The following is a 23650-nucleotide window of genomic DNA, read 5'->3' on the forward strand; positions in this document are numbered from 1 at the left end:
GCAACCACTTTAAATAAGTTTGACTTCAGCCCCTGTTACTGTTAACCAATGAAAGCTCTAGTAGAGGGGGCAATATGTAAGAATATCTTTAAGACATGCAGGGTCTTTGACTATACTATACATATAAAAAATAAAGAATTAAAAAAAACAAAAAACATACAGGATCTGATGGACCAATGCAAAGCCAATGGATGACGTGATAAATCCTTCTAGAGCAGGCTAAGCATATCTGAGGATAGTATATACTGAAAACTGGTCAATTTTTCAGAATGTCCTGAATCTTGGCTTGACTAGTTGCTCACCATCAGCCATCAAGATAGGTGGAAAGGTCACTGCAAAACTAATCATGACTGATAAAACATTTTTTTCTATCACAATCTTATCATTAACTGTTACAAATCCAATAGATTTTTTATTGCATCAAAAACTTGGGAGGCACTGACTCTGTGGACCAGCCTCCTGTCACCGGCCCTAAGTAAGAACATTCTATATTGGCATAGAGTTTATTTGAACCAGACTTTGGTACCACATTAGCCTTTAGATAGTTTGTCTTAAAACTCTATCTATTGCTTGACTATCCCATTTATTTTTAATAAATTCTTTATTTATGACAGTTTTTCAGTTTTTGTTTATCAACATGAAAGAAAGTTACAGAGCGGAAAAACAGAGGTGTTAGGTAAAATGGGTTACATTGCAATGCAAGACAATATCATTATGCAACAACATAACAAATGAAACCTTCCTGTGTACATTGTATTGGTCTGTGGCTAGTATCAGGTGCCCAAGAACCAGGCTGAGGTGTGAGGATGGTTGTTGTTCGGTACGCTTGTGATAGTGCTGCATCATTGGGGGCCCGGTGGGAGTAGAGTCGTTGAGAGTAAGAGCATTGGTTTGCTATCTGAATTTAACCACCGTTTTACATGATTGCAGGCTTGGGGGGCAAGGGGGGTAACTGAGTGTATTGCAAGCTGAGGGGTTTAAGTGGTTCGGTTGCTAGGGCTAGACAATTTAGTGAGACGTGGGTTGGGAACCCAGGGCCCCTGGGGCCCGTATCGGGTGGTGGGTGGGTTAGTTAGTGTTATCATTTGAAGATGGTTTTGTGTTTGCTGCGTCCAGCGAGGCATGTGTATATGTGGGTGACTGCAGTATGACCATCCCATTTTAACATGATTTTTCTACTTATGATCTCATCTCTCTAGATAAGCATTTCATCTCTCTTACATTTTTGCCTCTGTATATTTTAATACTTTCCTCAATATTTCCTAATTTTGTCTTTTCCACGTGTTCTGTCATGTTGCTCTCTTGACTTCATCTTCCAATACTAAAGCGCCACATTCTGTCTATTATTTTGCTGTATAGTCTATTTTAATCTAACATTTCCCTATTCTCTCCATACAGTTGGTGTATGAATTCTTTCTAAGGTTTTTGGAGAGTCAAGATTTTCAACCTTCATTGGCCAAGAGATACGTCGACCAGAAGTTTGTCCTAATGGTCAGTCTACCTATGTCAACTTGTGTAAATAAGTGATTATTATGTCATTGAACCCAAAGTTGTCCTCACCAGATTTCTGTAAAGTGTGAAGTTAAATAGGATGAATATGTTGAAATAATCTATGGAATGTAAGGAAGGGTGGGTGAAATGTTACAGTGGGGAAATGAATTACAGATAGTAATGACCATCAGTGTAAAAAGTCATATATATTCCATGCTTATTCAGAAGAGAAAAATTATGAGGATGCATCTTCCTTTCTTCGAGAAAAAGTCTTATTTGAAGATCATGTGATGACTGCCCAACCTGTCAACCCAGACATAGATCCTCAGCATGTTCATTCTTACTTGTAGTTGTTATCTTGTCTCATTGACGAAGTATCATTTGTTACACAATGTGTTGGGCCTAGGTTTACAGAATTTTCAACAATAATGAGACTACGGTAATAGAGAATCACTCCCAACCCTTAATAGCAAGTTTAAATTGTTATGGGGCAGGATTGCCTGGGCACCTTTATGGGTATTTGCATCCCAAAATTGGGTTTCTGGTGTCTAGTGTTTCTGCTTTCCGGCTTCATTTCCTCTGTCTGGCTGCAGCTGATAGGCTGGAAGCTCCACCGGCGCTTCCGTAAAATAATAATATAGTAATAAGTGGAGCAATTATATTTCCATATTTAATACTTCATGAATTATATTTCCTGCATACATCTCTTTATATAAGATCTACAAACCTTTAACCCCTTAAGGACACATGACATGTGTGACATGTCATGATTCCCTTTTATTCCAGAAGTTTGGTCCTTAAGGGGTTAAAGTGATTGTGTATGGGAAAAATTATCGAACGATCTGTACTATTTGTTCTTTCTATTTCCTCTCTTACATGTTCCATGAATTCTAAACAAAACGCCACCTATTGGAGGATATACTCAATACGTTTGTATATACTTAAATTACATCATTTAATATTGCTCCACTTATTACTATTATCATTTTATGCTGGTGAATTGGGATTGCACCTAAGTATGTAGCAATTAGATATTTAAGAATTACAGGAGGGTCATCTGTTTTATTTATACCTTCTAGCACCCGAATTCTTGTTATTATATGCTTCCGTAAAATAGTTTATCATGAAGTCTCAGGAGACCATGTGATTGGCACAGGGAGGTGTTTTGACAGACACTGACCTCCCAATTTTTTCATCAACATTAATCTACATTGAGATCATCAACTGATGCGGCGAGGAAAAAAAAGTAACTATGTCAGCGCAGGACCGGTCATCTAAACAGTGACTAGGGCACTATATTGTTAGGAATACATGTGTGTTTTCCTAACGCTACAGTGCTCCTTAAAGGAAACATAAGGAATGGTAGTTGCACTCCCTGAGCAAATCTTTTAGTTGTGAAAAGAACAGTCAGTCTGTCATGGGTGGCGTTCTGAAGACCGGGACCCCTGTGTGCCTGATGAGGATTGGAGTCACAGCGTGGAAATGGACTATCGGGGCCTTGTACATGGTAACCACACGCCCCCTGGTGTTGAGCACCAGTGTTTGTGCGGCCACATACCAGGGCCCTGACGCAGCTTCTATGGATCCCAGGTGCTAGATGATAATATGCAGACCTCCCAGGATCTGGATAGGGAGGCTCTGCAGCAGATATGTATCCAGTACTAGAAACAAGGCAAGACTAGAACAGGCACAAAACTATAAGAACCCAGAACCGGAGGAGGACAGAAAGCAGAACATGTACACAATACATGATGGAAACAAGAACAGGACATAGACAGGGCAGGACAGGACAGGACTGTACATGAACTGGGAATACAAGATAAGAGAGAGAAGCCAAAACAAGAGACATAACCAAGTACTATATATGTAATAAACATTGGAGATTTAGACATGCATAAATGGCCAAGATGTATGCAACCCACCACTGCGCCAAAGTACTCCAATTACAGTGGGTCCTAACTGCCTAGATATGCATGACTAAATAAACCATAAAACACACACAGTACTTACCTGCAAAGAAAGGAGCAGATGTAATGAGACCACTGCTTGCTGGAACAGACTGAAACATAAAGGAATAATGGCAAAGGAATGGGTGTGGCAAGAAAAAAACAAACATTTAAAGGAATCCAGGAGACTGGGAATTCCAGGAACGGAATAAAAGAATGAACCCAGAAAACCCAGTATAAAGAAAACAAGAAAAAGCAAACACGAATTGTAAAAAGAGTACTGGATACCAGAAGCCAAGACTGAAATGATCCTCAACAGGAGCAGGATGTGACACAGCTTAAGTGAGAGTCGGGAGTACTTACCACTTGAGTGCTCTACTGAACGCATGCCTTACTGTTGTTTGCACGCTAATATCAGAATTAGGGCTCTGCTTTGCTGATTTTCAAACCTGGAGGCACTACTGTGCAAAGTAACCGTGTACTGGCAACGTGTCTGTGTCTTTTTCTTAGCGCTTTAATGTTAAGAGGAGCTTATGCAAGAAGACATGGATATAAACCACTTCTTTTTAAAGAATATAGTCATGCTTCTATGTGGCCTGCCTTTATCCTCTGAATCATACTATGGAGTAGACGTATTAAAGGGTTACTTCAAGCACCGTAATCACGTCAGTGATTTAAAGTATTCATGGTACTCGGAGTCTGCACAGCTTTTCAGTATGAAGTGCTGCATATACAGAGTTAGCCCATTATGTAATATAAATATATTATGTAAACCTTATCAGGAGTTTGTGGCACCTGGCTTGCCATCTTTCTATATCAATGTTCTATATCCTCTCTAACTAACACCATATTGAGTGCCAAGTGCTAATTGTCTGCTGAAGTAGAGTTGGAAGCAGGCTGTGGAGTGATGTATTGAATTGATATAGTAAGAGACGGTCTTGTTCTCATTAAATGGATAAGTGACTTTTCTCATGGATCTGTGTTGATTTCCTAATTTGACTATTTGTAAGAGCTTTTTAAAGGTTGTCATTTCTGCTCTCCCAATCGAGGATTCCCTGGGTGTCATATGGGTGTCAACTCAAGTTGCTTAGGTAAGAATTTACCAGAAAAGAGACTTTGATACTCTTTCTGCTGTTCTTTACCAGTTTCCAGCTAGACTTTCTAAACATCTTTCTTCCAGAATAACTGCATGGTCCTAGGGCCCTGTCTGCTCCTGCAAACTAAAATCATATGGAACTGCTCAGCAAATTTTGAGAATGCAGGATAGGTCTCTCTGACCCTACTGTGCATGGAATGGCCCTGAAAAGGTGAAACTGCGGACACCTGGCACTTATGTCCTTTTCTGCATGTTGTTTGTTGGTATTTTCCATGGTTGATAATTGTCATATTTACTTTAGCATATACAGCTCACTGAACTTTAAATAAGACAGAAAATGGGAGATAACCATGTTTGGAAGATCTTAAAAACACAATATGGAGGGGGGGGGACTAGGCACCTAAGATGGCCGGACGTGCATATCTCTAGCTCCTGCAATGGACTCTGACCTCTCAGACGACATGTCCCCAGAAGAGGAAAGCGAGATCCCCCTTGCGAACCCAAGAGTAGCTCAAAAGCACACCGACCAAGACAACGCACCAGTGACGGCGGCAGTGCTGAAAGCACCCCTGGCGGATCTCCAGAAGAACATCTAAACGGACGTCGCATTAATCCGCGCAGATTTGCAAGGCCTTACAGGCAGACTGGCGGTGGTGGAAGCCGCGTCCAATACCCAAGCCCAACAGATTGCCACACTTCAAGAGGCTGTTGAGGGGCTCCAGCGACACAGCGAACAGGCTGAACGCCGCTTCCCCACCATGGAAGACTGGAGGTGGAAAAACAACATTAAAATTAGGGATATCTCGGATGAAGTGCCGACGGCGGAATTACCGCACTTCCTAAGGCGCCTACTAGGCACTATACTTACCCCACGACAAGGCAAACTGGTGGGAATTGATGGGTTCTTCCGGGTACCTAAGTCCCCACGAGCACCGGACAATGTACCGAGGGACATGGTCCTCCAGCTAATGAGCGGGAAAGATAAAGCAGCGGTCAGAGACCACTCGCCGGATAAATTTGAAGACATGTCTCTCACTTTCTACCCGGACCTATCAGGGAGCACACTAGCTTGGAGACGATCGCTTCGACCTTTTACATCACTCCTCCGACAAAAGCAGATTCCATACCAGTGGCGGCAATCCCGTACCTTAATGATCCAGCACGAGGGAAACAAGCTCCAAATAAGAGATCTTGAGGAGGCAAAGGCCACACTGCCCACTCTTAACCTACCTCCTGACACCCTGTCACTGACCGGAGCAGAGGCAGCAGGCCGCACTCCACACCAATGGAACCCGGAAGCAGTGATCCCTTTCTCCCCCCGACGGCCGAACAAGGGAGGATATGCTGCGACCACCACTTGAGGACATTGTAGAGACGGACAGTTTTCTAATACCACGTCCTCAGACACTGCCTAGGGCAATAGTTTACAATGTTAATTTTTCTGCTCATCTTCCTACACATTTTCGTCCCACGTTTAGTTCCAGCCCCACTAAAATATACACATATGAGAGCTCACACACAAACAGCTCACCTGACACTCGACAGCCTACCTTGAGCCACATACACCCCCCCCACACACACCTCCTAAGACCTATGTACATATAACACTACTTTGACTAGTACCGGAGGCAGTCAGCAGCGAACTACTAACCCACTCCGGCACAAACACTAGCTGAGACACATACAAGAACGGAGAAGACAGTACCACTGTAACCCAGCTAGACCCAGGCCACAACACACCAGAGATACTTAATAGTGCCCGGAGATGGACGGCCGACTCTATACCTATCTTCACACATAGCCTGTTTCACACAATACTCCGTCTTAACGACAACACTTAAAAATGTTAAATGTGCTAAGTAAATGCATGCCATGCTATTGATGCGCCTTGAATGCCTTAATATCGTTAGGTATAGCTATTGTGGCATACCGAACTTGTCTGTTAATATGTGCACAACACAAATAAAGAATTTAAAATAAATAAATAAATAAATAAAAATAATAGTGCAGTACAGTATGTACAGTGAATAAGTAGTGGATAATCGTGTGTGGTTTTCACTTACATTTTATTGAGCTAACTCAGAGCTCAGCTGAATTGTGCATGGACGGAACAATCCCCGTCTAAGTATATGTGATGATATAAACGTCACTGAAGGCTCATATAAAGTGTAGTATGCAGGACATATATAGGAGTGAATACAAAAAGAGATATTCCAATGGGGAAATAAGTACTATTAGATATTTGAATGAAAAGATATAGTAATGTACTTACATTTACCAGAGCAGAACTTGCTCTAGTGTATACAGCATGGGTGGTATAATCCCCACCTAGGAATGTGATGGTACCAGGAAGCAGTTGATGGATAAATAAAGGATCCAGTCACGAAGGGCAGGAGGATCTCTGGACCTATGGAAGTAGCTCCCAAAGGGGCCTGGACCCAATGCCAAGTGATCTCCAGCCCACTCGTCCACAGAAATTTCAGCATAGTCTATCCCATCTGACAACTTTGCAAGGCGGCAGCGAATCTGTCGGAGTGCCCAACTCGCGGTACAAGATACAGCAGAGGTTCTGGATTTGCTCCCCGAGCTTGGTAGTGGCGAAACTGGGAACTACCGGTGGCAAGACATTGTACTCTACCGACTCAAGTTACTCCTGTTATCGAGGCAGTACTCACTATATGATGGGTATAGGCTGATCCTCTGGTTATACCTGTAGGAATAACTCCTTACCTATGTTGAGACGGTTCTTAGTTTATTTTGCTTCATTTGTTTTACTTTACACTACTATCCATGTCCATGCAAGTGCACACCCAGTGGTATTACACATTATTCTCTTGACAAGATAGTCTGTAAAGCAGCACTCCTACTATGCCAATTGGTCTACTATTGTTTCACCTGGTTTGTTACTGAAAAGCATGTCTCTCACTATGTCTAGTATTTCTCTAGTTATGGCTTTATGAGCATAGACTAGTTTGTTAAGCCTGTATATGCCTTTAAAAAAAATAAAAAATAGAGATTTGGGGGCATAACTACCAGCGGATGTACTCCACTACTACCCAACAAGCTCTATCTGGGTCAGGGTCCTCCGGGCGAGCAGACAGATACCTCACTCGACGAATTTTGTAACAGAATGCCCGACCGGACTTAGTGCGGCCTACTGGGAGTGGAGCTGGGGAGAGGCGGCCGATCTCCTCGCTCTTCAACTCACAGAGAGGCCCCGCAGTACTCTCCCCCCCCCCTTTGGACCGGCGGGGGTCATCCCGGTCCCCACTGGGTAAGCCTGTCTCAACAGCACATACCTCCAGCGGCAAGCATGAAACTCGGCGACGTACCCAAAATGGCCGCCGCAGCGGTGCCCCCACCCTCACAAGCAGAGCTGGAGAGCCAGGAATGGAGCACACTCTTCAGGGCCAGATTTGATGCGATCTGTGACCAATTCTGGAACAGAATAGCCAGCCGACCTGCACGGCCCCCGACACCAGCGGCCCCCACACCAACAGTGTCAAGAGCCCGTCTGCCCGTTAAGACGACTGTTAGGGGCCCAGCCCCAAAGCATTGCCCGCGCAGATGGAGACCACGCTGCCTCCTACAACGGCAGTCACGCAAGACACCCCATTACCCCCCAAAGGGGAAAACCCAAAGCACCATGGCTAATAGCACACAGGAGCAGCCCATAGCATACACTAAGAGCCGGTGGGCTGCCTTACCTCGCTCTGCCAACAGCAGAAACACCATAAATGCCCGCTGCTCAGTGATCCGACGGCAGAAACGAGTGAAGCGCCCGAGCGGGACAAAGCACTGGAGCCATCGCTCACCCCGCTCAGCCTCCCCAACCATGAAAGGACCTGTCCAGGGGCCAGTCCATCCCCACAAGCTGCCACCCAAACGGAGCACTGACTTGCTGACACTCCAGGACAAGCTATGGCAATCCCCAACAGCTGCACAAGGTATAGGCTGAACTGCAGACATTGCAGGACTTTAGGGGACTTGTAACCGCAGTCTGCTGCCTTGAGTACCCCCATGCCACAGAGACACAGAGAACATCACCGCTGTCACAGCTGTTCACAAGTTGGCCAAGTTAACTTTTTATTTAGTTAAGATTTCCTTGTTATTTTAGTTTGCCAAAGCAGTCCAAATACGAGAGACTCAATGTATCAAGCTAAGTTCATCTACTTATTGAACGCATTTCATATATATATATGTCCTCACACACCACTATTTACGGACCACAGGGCTGCGATGCATAACACATAGACAGCCTTCACTCACCCACAAGCAGGGGTAATCTCCATACAGCAAATAAGATTAAAGGAACAAAGCCGTGGGGGTACACTGTGTTAACCTACCAGCTCGGCTAGTTATTCACTCACTCACTAATTACACGTAAATACTAAACTCCTTGTCTGTTGTTACGTTGCTTCAAATCACACGTCTTCGCTCCCACACAGACTAGTAGGTCCCAGCACCCAATTCACTGCAGTAGTATTTAGCAACGCACCGCCAAGCTACTTACATACTACACTACAATGCAGTAAAACATTGTTAAGCCTGTAATTGAGCTTGTTTATTACTATACTTAAAAAATGTGCCACGTTATATGCTCTACATTGTTATCACGGTTTGCTTATGCTGTTGTGGCATAGTGAACCTCTGTATTATCTTGCGCACAGAAAAATAAAGAATTTAAAAAAAATAAAAAAAAATAAAAAAATAAAAAAATAAAAAAAAAATAAATAAAAAATAAAAAACTGAGCAAATCTTTCCATACCTATAAGTTGCTGTTATACCTTATGGGGCCTATCACATGTCATTGTAAACAAGTAAAGCGGAATTTGTTGGCGCTATATAAATAATAACATAATAATAATATGCAAACAAAAAAAAAGTGCAGTCTATTGTATTATAAGCTGCATAACGACTTTTGTGGCTTCTACTCTTGTAAACTGTATTATCCATACTGTATCAGTGCACGACAGAAATAAAGAATTGTAAAAACAAAAAACAAAACAAAGCACAATACAGGCGCTCAGCAGTGCAGAGATATCAGAATTTGGTGTTTATTTACAGATACTTGCAAAGTCTACATATTCCCAAAACGAATTGGAATTAAATGATCTGAGTGCCTTTTTTCTTGTTTTTTTCTCTGTGAGTACATTCCTGTATGAGAGACAAAGAATAATGATATCGCAATCTTCAAATCCAGCATTGTTACATTTTGATCCAATTTACTGTGAAAATAAACAGTTTTCTTACAGCAGTGGGATTTTAGCTTTTGATATATTATTCTTTGATACTTTATATAACCCCTGATGCTGTTTTATTTCTTCTTGCCTTGTATTATGAGTCTGAGAGCTGCTGGATGTTTCAATTTCCTGATTGTTGATTTACTATCAGATTGCAAACGTCCTTATTGAAAAATGTCGCTTTAACAATGTTCTCAGCTTATTTTTTTTACTATCCCTTTTCTTTTATGAAACCTTTTTAGCAGTTTTTTCTTTATAACTTCGGTTGCTCTTTTCAGCTCATCAATGTTTTCTGTGACCCTGTGAGTAGTTTATAGAACAGAATGTTTGTTACTTTACAAAATATTCTTTCTTTCACATCAAGTTAATGGATTAACCCATTTTTCATAGTCTATTTTGCTGATCTCTTACACTGTTAGGTTGTATGCATAAAGAGAAATTTTGTGGAGCAGTAACCATTTAACCCAAGGAAATTACTGATTCCCCTATATTTACTGGTTTGCCCCGAGTGTTACCAACTCTCTGCCACCCTCCTCAAGATAACCATATATGAATAGGGAAGAAAATACTAATGGATGATACCAATGATCAATTTAGGAGGTTTCTTAATGCAGGGCTTGACAAATTTGCTTGGAATTTAGAAGCCAGCTAAAAAAGTTAGGAGTCAAATAAAGAGCCTTCAGAAAATAGTTGGTATCATTCTTCTCAATTCTTGAACTTTGTTGATGTCAGTCTCATTCATGAAAAGAAAATATAAAGTGCAACCAAATAAAATAAGCATAAGAATAAAGTGCACAATGCTAATTTATTAACTTACACAATAGTAAACAGTAGCAGGTGAAACTTGTAACCACAGGTTGACAGGATAAGTCCTACGCGTTTCGTAGTTTCTCAAAGTCCCTGACCAGGATAAAACGCGCAGGACTTATCCTGTCAGCCTGTGGTTACAAGTTTCACCTGCTACTGTTTACTATTGTGTAAGTTAATAAATTAGCATTGTGCACTTTATTCTTATGGTTATTTTATTTGGTTGCACTTTATATTTTCTTTTCATGAATGAGACTGACATCCGTGAAGTTCAAGAATTGAGAAGAATGATACCAACTATTTTCTGAAGGCTCTTTATTTGGCTCCAAAGTGTGAGTGACCAATTGGCGCTAAATATACAGCGTCACTTTATTATACAGTTTTGCACTATGTTGTGCTGTTCTTGTTTTCCCTAGTTTGAACAACCCTATATATTGCATTTGTATTTTAATGAAGATTTGAGGAGATATTTGGGTGACTCCATTGCTAAAGGCAAGTTTGAGAGTCCTAATATATACACCTCAGCACTTAACTTTAAGGTGAGTGTACTTTCTTCACTTAAAGGACCACTGACAGAAAATCGCATTGAACTCACGGTGGACGTCCATAGGAAAGCATTGAGTAATGCTTTCCTATGGGCAGTTTGAATGCGCACGCAGCTCTGGCCGCACATGCGCATTCGGAGCTGACGTTGGCAGGGGGAGGAGAGGTCAACAGCGCCGAGGGAGCCTGGCGCTGGATTAAGGTTATTAGTTGAAGGGGTTATAACCCCTTCACCCCAGCGGGAGGGCAGCTCCGAGGGAGGGGGGCTAATAGCCCTATAGTGCCAGGAAAACTAGTTTATTTTCCTGGCACTCTAGTGTTCCTTTAAGGACTTTATTTTGTGATATTGTGAAAGACACTGTTTTATTATAAAAACAAGTTAGGAGCCAGGTTTTTCAACATCAAAAATAAAAAAATTTAAAGGGACACGATAGTCACCGGAACCACTACAACTTAATGTAGTGGTTCTGGTGTCTATATCCTGTCCTTGCAGGCGTTTCAATGTAAACACTGACTTTTCAGGCAAAAGGCAGTGTTTATATTGCAGCCTAGTAACTCCTCTAGTGACAGTCACTCAGACAACCTCTAGAGGTGCTTCCTGGGTCAATATTGCACAGTGTGCAGCACCTATATTAATGCTCCCCATATGGATGCATTGATTCAATGTACCTATATGAGAAGTTAATTGGCACAGCGTGGCGTTTTGCGGCAGTCTCCCAAAGCTTTCCTATGAGTAAGCATTAGATTGGCTGAGATCGTCAAGATTGATGATCTCCTCCATGGAATGGGGCCAGTCACAGCGTCGCCAGTCACAGCGTCGCCAGCACAGCGTGCAGGGCCGGACTGGGGATACAAAGCAGCCCTGGAAAAAAAAATCTATGCCAGCCCCATAAGTCATTGCGCGCCATATATTGTCGCAATATATATATATATATATATATATATATATATATATATATATATATTGCTTTTTCTAATATAATATATTGGTCCTTTCAGAGTAAAACATTTAATTATACAGTAAGCATACTCACATGCAGACACAGACAATCTCACTGACACACACAAGCTCATTGATACACAGCCTCATAGACAAACAATTTCACTGATATACATAAGCTCATTGACATAAAAACACAAGCTCACTCACTAGCAGGCACACACACACACACATACACATGCAAGCAAGCTCACTAGCAGGCGCACACACACACAGCTTAATGTAGTGGTTCTGGTGTCTATAGCCTGTCCCTGCAGGCTTTTGAATGTAAACACTGACTTTGCAGAGAAAAGGCAGTGTTTACATTGCTTCCTAGTGACACCTCTAGTGACAGACACTCAGACGGTCACTAGAGGCGCTTCCTGTGTCAGTGCGGATTGGCTGAGATCATCAAGCTTGATGATCTCAGTCATAGAGGCAGAGACCAGCACGACGTTGGAAAAAAAAAAAAGGTGAGTAAAACACTATTTTTAAAAACACACACAGACACCACGACTGACACACACACACACACACACACACCATGACAGACAAAGACACACACACACACACACCATGACAGACACACACACATACCATGACAGACACACACACCATGATACAGACACACCGTGACACAGACGACACAGACAGACACACAGCATGACACAGACAGACATACACACAGCGTAACACAGACAGACACACACACAGCATGACACAGACAGACACACAACATGACACGGACAGACACACACACAGCATGACACAGACAGACACACAGCATGACACACACACACCGCATGACACAGACAGACACACACACACACACACACCGCATGACACAGACACACACACCGCATGACACAGACACACACACACACACTGCATGACACAGACACACACACAGCATGACACAGACAGACACACACACACACACCATGATACAGACACAGCATGACACAGACACACACACGCAGCATGATACAGACACACACATACAGCATGACACAGACAGATACACAGCATGACACAGACATACACACAGCATGACACAGACAGACACACAGCATGATACAGACATACACACACAGCATGACACAGACAGACACACAGCATGACACACACACACACACAGCATGACACACACACACACTCCCACTGACATACATATTTTTTAGTACCTGTGGGTGGGCAGACTGGTAGCTGTGCTGGCGGCCGCAGGGGAAGCTTTTCATGAGGCCGGGAGCAGGCTCTTCTGGGGGAGCAGGCTGTTCTGTCTCTACTCCCCCTCCCTCGCGCGCTAGAAAGAGACCGGGGCCGGAATATGACGTCATATTCCGGCTCCGGTCTCATTAAGCTGCGCGTGAGGGAGGGGGAGCAGAGACAGAACAGCCTGCTCCCCCAGAAGAGCCTGCTCCCGGCCTCATGAAAAGCTTCCCCTGCGGCCGCCAGCACAGCTACCAGTCTGCCCACCCACAGGGGTGACCTGCGGCCGCAGGGAGAACTTGAAAGGCGGCCGCAGGGGAAGCTTTTCATGAGGCCGGGAGCAGGCTCTTCTGGGGGAGCAGGCTGTTCTGTCTCTGCTCCCCCTCCCTCGCGCGCTAGGAAGAGACCGGGGCCGGAATATGACGTCATATTCCGGCTCCGGTCTCATTAAGCTGCGCGCGAGGGAGGGGGAGCAGAGACAGAACAGCCTGCTCCCCCAGAAGAGCCTGCTCCCGGCCTCATGAAAAGCTTCCCCTGCGGCCGCCTTTCAAGTTCTCCCTGCGGCCGCAGGTCACCCCGGCCCCAGGTGCCGACGACCCACCGGGAAATTTCCCGGTATCCCGGTGGGCCAGTCCGGCCCTGACAGCGTGGAAAAAAGCTAAGTAAAAAACCCTTTCCCATGTGACTGGAGGGGGCAGGTCATTTAAACATACACAGTCACTGACAGACACACACTGATTTGATACACACACTTACTGACAAAGACAAGCACAGACAGACACACACACTGATTTGATACACACACTCACTGATAAAGACAAACACAGACAGACACGCAAACACCCTGATTTGATACACACACACTGACAGTCACACTGAGACACATACTCACTAACAGACACACACTCACTGACAGACAGACACACTGATTTGACACACACTTACTGACAGAGACACACTGACTGAGACACACACATTCACTGACAGACAGACATACTGACTTGATACACACTCACTGACAGATACATACTGACAGACACACACACTGATTTGATACACACACTCACTGACAGACACACTCCCTGACAGACACACACACTTACTCACTGATTTGACAAACACACACACTCATATTGCAACGCTCACAAAGTATATATATATATATATTTTTTTTTATTTAAGTCCACACAGCCTTCCTACCTTTGGGAGAGCTGGCGTGGATCAGCTTTCTCTGGGATCCAGTAAGGCTGTTATCATCTCCCTGCTCTGCTCTCTCTCCCACGCTGTTTAGTGATGCAGGGCCGGAGTGATGCGATAAACTGGTACCCGGCATCAGTGGCGGGTGCGCAAAGGAACAGAGCAGAGAGATTATAGCTCCCTCGCCACCGCACTTAGTCAGCCGCCCGCCTGCCTTCCCACCTCTCTTAGCACTCCATGAGCGTGCCGCCTACCCACCTCAGCCCTCCGTGACCCGACTGCCCGCCTCCACTCTCAGGCAGTCAGTTACCTCTGGGAGCTGAACGGGCTCATAAATCCTAGGCGCCAGGGTAATTTCCTGGTCACCATGGTGACCTGGCACTTGGGATTTGTCGAGCACTGTCTTAACGGAACGCTATAGCATTAGGAATACAAAAATGTATTCCTGATGCTATAGTGACTTGCTATTTGTTTAGGTGTCCAAACCCCCCTCCCACACCCTTTTTTTTCTGTACACCATTTCCATGTAGCCCCAGAGATTGAGATATCCAAATATTAATTTTCTAAAGTGATCCATGGTTTGGGGGAGGATAGGGACCACTGAATAATTTGTGACAGATGAGAGGCACAATGATAATAAAAAATAACCTGGTAGTCCAATACCCCATGATCTCTGGGTCTTGCTAAATACTGTATTACCTTTTTTGACTAAGGGCTAAATCAACTTTGTCTAAGCTAATATTAAAGATTTCATTTTTAGACGGATTCATCTTAAAATTAGAAAAGGTATTAAATGGAGATATTCCCTGCACAAAACTTTTACATGATATCAGTGGATTAGATAGGAATAACAGAATATCCACCGGACTTGGATTTTAAATATTTGATAGAGACATTTCGCCTAATTGCTTGAAGAAAGGGCTCCAATGTTAAAATAAAGAGCAGAGGCAAAAGAGGACAGCAATGTACCGTTGGCCATCTCTGTCCCGTCTAACAAGATTCTATTATTTTTAACTTTGGCCATAGGGAAAGAGCACAATGTCCTAATCCATCCCAGAACGTTCTTACCAAATCCAGTCTCTTTTAAGGGACCTTTAAATCTGAAGCTTTATAAATTTACATTTACTGTTATAATGGTAGCATCTCGTGCTTCTCTTCCTCCGACAAAGCCCGATTAAAGATATTGACACCAAAATCAGAACAATTCTGGGTATTTATTTTGCGTGATTCATGATTATGCCGGATGATATTTACAGCACAGCTATTTTGGCCTGAAATGTGTGATTCTCTCGTCACTGACGGACAATTACAGGTTTACTGAATAAGCCTAAAACTATTTTAATTATGCCGCAATTATGATTTGGTTAATGCAATGATGGAGATTATTAGAAAAAGTCTCTGTAGCAAGATATTTTCAGAGGATCGAAAATCTTGACAAACAAACCATATTTGGCAATATCCCAAGATTCATTAGCAGAGACATTTTTTCCATTATTTTCTTCTAGCTAAATTCATGATTCAGCACTGATGAGCTGAGTGTGCTTGGCATTGGCAGATAAAGAATAACATGCTTTAACCGGCACCCAAAAATGTGATGAGACCAGAACAGCTGATTTACATTTTTCCCTGCCCTTTAGAGGATTGCTCACTAAACTATAAATTGAGGAATTGTAGAGAATTGACAGGGGAACTCTAAATTGCAGAATTTTAAGGAACATTCCAAGTACCATCACCACTACAGGATGCTTTAGTGGTTATGGTGTCAGTAGTAACTTGGCATGCTTCCAGGGTAAGTAATCAAACTGTTTGATAACTTGCCTGATGTCTACTGGACGCTGGTCATAGTCTCCAGGAGGCCAGAAGATCCTGCACATAGCTCCCATTAGCTTCCCTGAACTAGGCTCTTCTCATTTGCTGGGAGCGTTTTCAGCCAATGAGCTAAGCCCTCTACCACCAAGTTATCTCTGTACAGAGATCTTCCGGCTCTCCCGGATGAGGCAATCAGCAGAAACCCAAATAGGTCATCAGACCATTGGCTTATCTGCATTCTTCTTCCCATTCTTTATATATGTGCTTTTTCAATTAATCGTATTTATATTTTGCGGCATGCACTTTTGCTTTTCTATCCTGGGGGATACAGGTTGCTTTACAACCTTGCAATTTTCCCACAGTTTTTAATCTGAGGAACATGGAGATATTTGTTCTCCTATTTCTTAAAAATCATATTCGATGTCCTCTGTGACTGCAGAATGGATTCAGGGAAGGAAACTCTAGCCTTTTTTTTTTTTTTAATTCTTTATTTTTGTAGTGCAAAAGACAGTTGCTTGTGAGGTACCCCAAAGGCAGTCCTCTAGCACAATACGAACAGTTGAACATAGGGGTATAAGGTAGAACAAGCACATTTTTTATATATGACGATAGAAACGGTATAGCTTTACTTTGTTTAGGTATTTGGTAACATAACATAGAGTGATATCGCTTAACTTTCTAGGCATGTGATTATTTTGCAGTGGTAAGAGTAAGTGAAGCCGTGAGTAGGTTACCACATGCGTTAGAGTAAGGGTGAGTGATTCAGGCTTAGGTTTCACGCTTAGATGGGTGGGCAAGATGCATAGACATTTGACTACAGGATCAATAGCTGCGCACACAGAAGAGAGTATGTGAGTTGAAACATTTTATATCTTAAAATAACATGCAAAGCTTCTGGCTTGTCTTACTGGCTTTGTGCAGGCTATGTGGAGTGTGTGTGGCAAAATTAAACTGCAGGCTAGCTGTGATGCAAGTAAGTAGGCTGCTGTAACTCGCCGGACGCTTAACATAACAATTAAATGATCAGTTATGCCAGGCTAAACATTTCTAGGTAACGTATATTCCCATTAGGGGATAGCAGAGTGGGACAGCTTTACATTGTGTAGGTATTTGGAAGACAGTTGGCACATACATACACAGTCCCCGTGAGTAAGTCCCTTTTAGCCTATGCCCACAGTTGGCAGGATGCAGTCCTCTAGGGAAGCGAAGCACCGTCTGCTGAGGGACCAGAATGCAGTAGGTGTAAAGATGGGCAATTCTGGTAGCCCCCCTGATTCACCCTGAGGGCTTCTCCCCATCTTCATCCACTTGGTGGTCCTGGGACACATCTCCGGGCAGGGCCCATTTGCAGCCCGCCTTGATTTTTGCTGCCGCCAACGGCGTCCCTGTTGCTGGGCGGGGACCCCGTGTCTGGTCCGAGGGCGTCGGGAGATCCGCTCTTGTGGTTGGGCAGTATGGGCTTGTAGCCGCAAGCGGAGTACGAAGTGAGCCTGCAGTGCTTTATAAGGTGGGTCCCCCCACTGTGGCGGTCTCCTGTGCCTTCCCCTGGGGTGCTTCTCTCGAGTGCCACGTGGGGGGTGCATCTGGTCTCGGGGTCGAGCGTCAGGACGGCTCTGAGGTGCCACTTCTTTATCAATAGTGGAGGTAAGTCTCGTTACCCTTAGTTTTTCCCAGAATAGGTCACAGACGCGGTCAAACGCTGCTAGCAACGGTTCCCCAAGTGCAGGTGATATCATGGATGTGCCCATGTGTTCTGGCTTTAGTGAGGCGGCCATTTCGAGCTCTAAGTCTCGATGTTCTTGCTGGTGTTGTTTGGTTTGCCCGTGTGGACCGGGATAACCCCCACCGGTCCAGGGGGGGGGGGGGGCAGCCAATCCCCATTCGGAGACCTGGGAGAGCGGCCGTCTCGTCCCAGCTCAAGCCCGGTAGGCCTCAAACCTCGATCGGGTTACTCCGGTACCGTGCTGGGTCGATGCTGGTACCTTCGTGCTCCCCTGTAGCTTGTGGGTAGTTTGGGCACCTTTGTGGGTTAGTGGGTGCTGGTGGTACGGAGTTGGCTCCGAAAGTTTAGTCTAGGCGCTGGAGCTCAGACCAAAAGCGTCTGATCCGTTTGGTGGCTGGCCCCACCCCCCTAACTCTAGCCTTTTTAAAAAACCCTTTTCCAAATTATCAACAGTTGCGGCTCCGGCTACCACAGTGGCAGATGATACAAGATCCCCTGAGCTTGGGATTAATATTACCAGGTCTATAACCCTACCAACACACTATCATCTAGTATCGCATGATTTCTCAAATCGATTGTAGATGTGCTATTGGGACTGATCAAAAATTGCTTTGTTGAATTTGTGACTAAACATTGGAATTTTTTTCCCTATAAAAAACATGAGTTTAGAGTCAAGAATCAATGTGATTTTACTGTTTCCATTAGAATTCTTATTCTGCCATTGTAAGGTCTCTCTATATCTCTATATCACAATTCCATCTTCCCGAACGTTTCTGTATCATGCACTAATATATATTTTTTTTTCTTTTTAGCTCCTTGATCTTTTTGACAGTGAGGACCCACGTGAGCGGGAGTATTTGAAGACAATCCTGCATCGTGTTTATGGGAAATTCCTGGGACTTCGCGCGTATATCAGAAAACAGTGCAACAATATCTTCCTTCGGTAACGTTTTATGGAGCATGTTTCATGGGGAGATGTAATGCACAGCTGCCGAAGGTTGTGTGCCATGTCCTTGCAGCAATAAGCCTTGCATCCTCTGTACCATCATTCGTAGAGATACCTTGTATACAATGGCAGAGAGAAGCACTGTAAAATATCTAGCGTTCTCAAAAATAAAAGAACATTAACAGAGTTATTCACTAAAGTAAGAATTACATGGAATTCAAATTTAAGGCAATCAAACTCAAAAAACAGAATTGATTTTGAAGATTTTTCTATTCAAGGTGTAATCAAAGTGAATTTAAAATTTTAGGGCAGAGCAGGCAGACTGAAAGCATAGCTGACCTAGTTCAGTTATTTTGGTCTTAAAGGGACACTATAGTCACCTGAACAACTTTAGCTTAATGAAACAGTTTTGGTGTATAGAACATGCCCCTGCAGCCTCACTGCTCAATCCTCTGCCATTTAGGAGTTAAATCCCTTTGTTTATGAACCCTAGTCACACCTCCCTGCATGTGACTTGCCCAGCCTTAAATAAACACTTCCTGTAAAAAAGAGCCCTATTTAGGCTTTCTTTACTGCAAGTTCTGTTTAATTAAGATTTTCGTATCCCCTGCTATGTTAATAGCTTGCTAGACCCTGCAAAAGCCTCCTGTATGTGATTAAAGTTCAATTTAGAGATTGAGATACAATTATTTAAGGTAAATTACATCTGTTTGAAAGTGAAACCAGTTTTTTTTTCATGCAGGCTCTGTCAATCATAGCCAGGGGAGGTGTGGCTAGGGCTGCATAAACAGAAACAAAGTTATTTAACTCCTAAATGACAGTGAATTGAGTAGTGAAATTGCAGGGGAATGATCTATACACTAAAACCGCTTTATTTAGCTAAAGTAATTTAGGTGACTATAGTGTTCCTTTAAGTTTGAAATTCACTATGAATTCTCCCTTTAGAAATAACCCTGTAAGATTGGATAATGTACTGTTCTTTGTTAACTACTGTGCCCTCTTTTTAAAACATTATGTCACAAATGTAAGAACTAAGTTGGATAGTTTCTAGAGGCAAGCTATCTTGGAAAGATGCGTTAACGTTAAGCACCTTGCAACCCATGACACTATCATATAAATACAGGTAAAATGATGTAGCAGCCAGGTAGTAGCATAATTTCAGTAGCATTTAGAGCAGAGGTGGACACAAGGTAGGTTCACAGATTTTGTAGAACTTCAACTTCCATGATGCTTTGCTATTAAGAATCATAGTTTTACAACATCTAGAAATATACATTTCATTCAACCTTCTTTTAAAGTGTGCATTTTCCAGAGAGGATCATTTCTAAAACAAAATGACATCTGGATCCAGAAATATCATTGGGTACCACCATACTCTGCACATGCGCTTTCCACAAGCATCACTGTGCCATATGCATACACAGACTAATGTAAAAACAGCAGTCAGTCTTGATATTACATGTATACTTAACGTTTGTGTTGTTAAGGTTGCTGGAATGTGGCAGCTACTCCTGAGGCTTGTGTCCCTAAGCCTCTCAACCAACGATACATACAGATAAAACAATCGGGGTTACAGATCTGAATCTAAAGCAGAAACACTGTACACTGTACAAAAACACTGTACAAACAACATAATACTGGTATTTTGAAAAAAAAAAAATCACATGGGTCTAAACTTTCTTGCACTCACAAGATGTAGTAAGTTAATAGAACCCAGTGGTGCTTGAGGAAGTCTGCAGACTAGGCAAAACTTCCAGGACCAGTATTTTTATTTGTAATACATTTAAAAAACATCAACACTTAAATACCCTGAGCTGAAGTGGAGTGATTTCTGCTGCATGAAAAGGAGGTGAAAGGTAAAGTGAATGCTTACCTCTATCTACATCAAAAGGGAGGCACCATTGGTGGCTATAAACTTACTACATATTGTGAGTGTAATAAGTTCAGAACTGTGCAATTTATATATTACCGTATTATGCCATGTGCATTTTTGAAAGGCATTCAGAGTACCTTCTGAGCAAAAAAAATACATATGTACATAAAGCATTAAATCATTTATTTTAAAGGAACACTCCAAGCACCAAAACTACTACAGAAGAAATTGTAATGAGTATATTAACGGTTTGGCTTCATACCTGGGGTTCGCCGGATGTTGCTCCCTGCCTCCACTACCATCATCTGAGAGAAGTTTTTTCTTAGGACAGGACAGCTAACAAGTTCCTTCTCTGGACTTTCTGGCTCTTGGCAGATGGTAGTGGAGGCTTTGACCCCAGGTAAGAACCATTCAAAAACTGTTTGACACCTGTTAATGGGGGCACCAGGGCACTCCTGGCACCATAACCACTACAGTGAACTGTAGTGGTTATGGTGCTTGAAGTGTTCTTTTATAAAGTCTGACAACGTTTGATGACTACCATGTTGTCCTCACACTCCAATCAGTCATGAATTAAGAATCTCCATTTTTAAATATCATCATTATACCTGTCACATTCATGCATGTCCCAAATAAAATTGTTACAGCTAATTCCAAACTCCTAAAGCAATGTTTTTAACTTCTGGGTTTGAATAGCTTTACTCTCAGTTAATGAAGGAACATTTCCAAATAGCACCAACATGTGATGTTTCTCCCAAGAAAAAGACATAACGTTACATGAACTCACTATGTATATCAGTGGTTTACAGTAAAGCAGGAGTGTGGGTTGGGTGGCAGACGGACTAAATTTGCATTCCTTCTTCACTTTCCCAATCTTCCTTTACCCTGTAATCTTATCCATAACCAATGACATAAACAGGTTAATTAAAGTTTCATTCTCAATACTGTCATTCTTCCAATATTGGTATAGTACTAGATAATAATTATATCAATGTCTCAGGACATACCTGAAAGTATAGGAATTTAATTATATCCCTACAGGATAAATACTTTGACACACTAATAATACTATTATTATATTGGCAAAGAAAGGTGTTAACCATGCACAGATAATAATAACATGCTAAAAAGACACATAAAACTTATATTAGTTCCATATTATTTCATTGTACAAATATGTTGCAATTGCTCGCGTTTACTGTCATAATAATACAAGTGCAAATTTAACCTACTTAGAAATCCACCAAAACTACTAATAACAGTTTGCTTTCTCAAGTATATAACAAGGGCACTGCAAACATAAGAAGATACTTAAAGGGACACTCTACATAGCAGCTTATAGTAGCAGTTATAGTGTAATGAGTGGTTCAGTGCAGAATCTACAGTTTTTCAGTGGTTTGAGAAAAAATAGTGCTCTCTCTGCTCACAAAGACGACCAAGAGAAGACAAGAGGAACATTGATTCTTCATTGTCTGCACACTTTTGATCAGCAATGATATGTTGTGAGAGCTGGGGTTAGTATCCGAATTGTTATGGTGCTTACAGTGTACTTTAAATTTTATAGTAAACTAGAAACTTTAGAAAACCTACAAAGTAGAATATTAAAGGGATATCATAGTGCCAGGAACACAAAGCTGTATGCTCCCCGTCAACCCTTTATTTACTTACCAGACCCCAGTGCCGATGTCCCTCGGCGCTGGGTCAGCACCCTATGACGTCCCGCGACCAGCACCCGCACCCTCTGATGTCCCGCGATCAGTGGGCACTAATGCGCATTCGCTGCAAATGGCGCGCGTGCATTAGACCTACCCATAGTGAAGCATTGCTTTCCTATGGTTATTTTTGCTTAAAGGGTGCCAATCTTGGATACCACAATGTAAACCTTTATTATTATGTTCAGTTCATATAATACTTGCTTGTATTGTAAACATGACGTGAAATATACCATATTATACACATAGATACATAGCGGCACAGAATGAATTAAATCATAGAATGTCATAGTGTGTTAGAAAGACTCTGAAGTACTTATATCTCCCAGCACCAAAACATTTTTTGACACATTTTAAAGTGTGATATAATGTACTGTATTTTCAAAGTACATTTCTCCTCTGTTCATCTATAGACGTGCTAATGAGTCCTGGATGTCTCTGTGCCAGTTTCACATCCAGTATTATGACATCTTGTTCCTTGTTGCAGATTCATCTACGAGACAGAACGGTTTAATGGTGTAGCTGAACTACTGGAAATTCTGGGAAGGTGAGAGACTCGATACATGAACATACAGACAGGCCACCGCCACCCTTTGAACTGTCCGTTTAAATCTTTGAATGCCGTCTGATGTTTGAGGACTTTTCTTGCACTATTGTGCTGTGGTCCTTTATGCTATTAACTCTTTGCATGTCTGTCACTCAAAGAAGTCAACACAATTATTTTAATCACTTCCTTTTGTTCTGCTCCCATCTGTCGTCTAGAATGCTTCTGATGTAGCTCTGTTCAAAGCATCTAATGAATATTTCATAGCACCTTCTAATTAACCTGAACATCTCTGCTGCTTCCAAACATCTGATCAACAATCACCGCAAGATATTCCAAATGCCAAATGCAAACTATGTTCTAGTTACCCCCTTCTAATTAAACATTCTTCCATTTAAAACTTGCGTTCTCCGCACATTTATTCCTCTTATAATTTTATCAATCTTAGCTGAGTGACAGGTGATAACGCACCAGCCACATCACAAGCAGCCTTCATTTTCCTCACATCCGAATATATATTTAAAAAAAAAGA

The 23650-nt window shown here is 42.5% G+C and overlaps 1 protein-coding gene across 2 annotated transcripts in view; it reads left to right on the forward strand.

Annotated features, from left to right (window-relative positions):
• PPP2R5B (protein phosphatase 2 regulatory subunit B'beta) overlaps positions 1 to 23650 on the forward strand; it is a 120939-nt gene that overhangs the window by 80103 nt on the left and 17186 nt on the right. For both annotated transcript variants that reach the window (XM_063438021.1, XM_063438022.1), the window contains 3 exons: positions 1399 to 1491; positions 18856 to 18986; positions 23062 to 23121. In XM_063438021.1, the coding sequence (XP_063294091.1) occupies positions 1399 to 1491; positions 18856 to 18986; positions 23062 to 23121 (284 nt within the window). The remainder of the gene's footprint in view (positions 1 to 1398; positions 1492 to 18855; positions 18987 to 23061; positions 23122 to 23650) is intronic.

The sequence above is a fragment of the Pelobates fuscus genome, chromosome 12 (assembly GCF_036172605.1).
Source record: "Pelobates fuscus isolate aPelFus1 chromosome 12, aPelFus1.pri, whole genome shotgun sequence".
NCBI classification, from domain to species: Eukaryota; Metazoa; Chordata; class Amphibia; order Anura; family Pelobatidae; genus Pelobates; species Pelobates fuscus.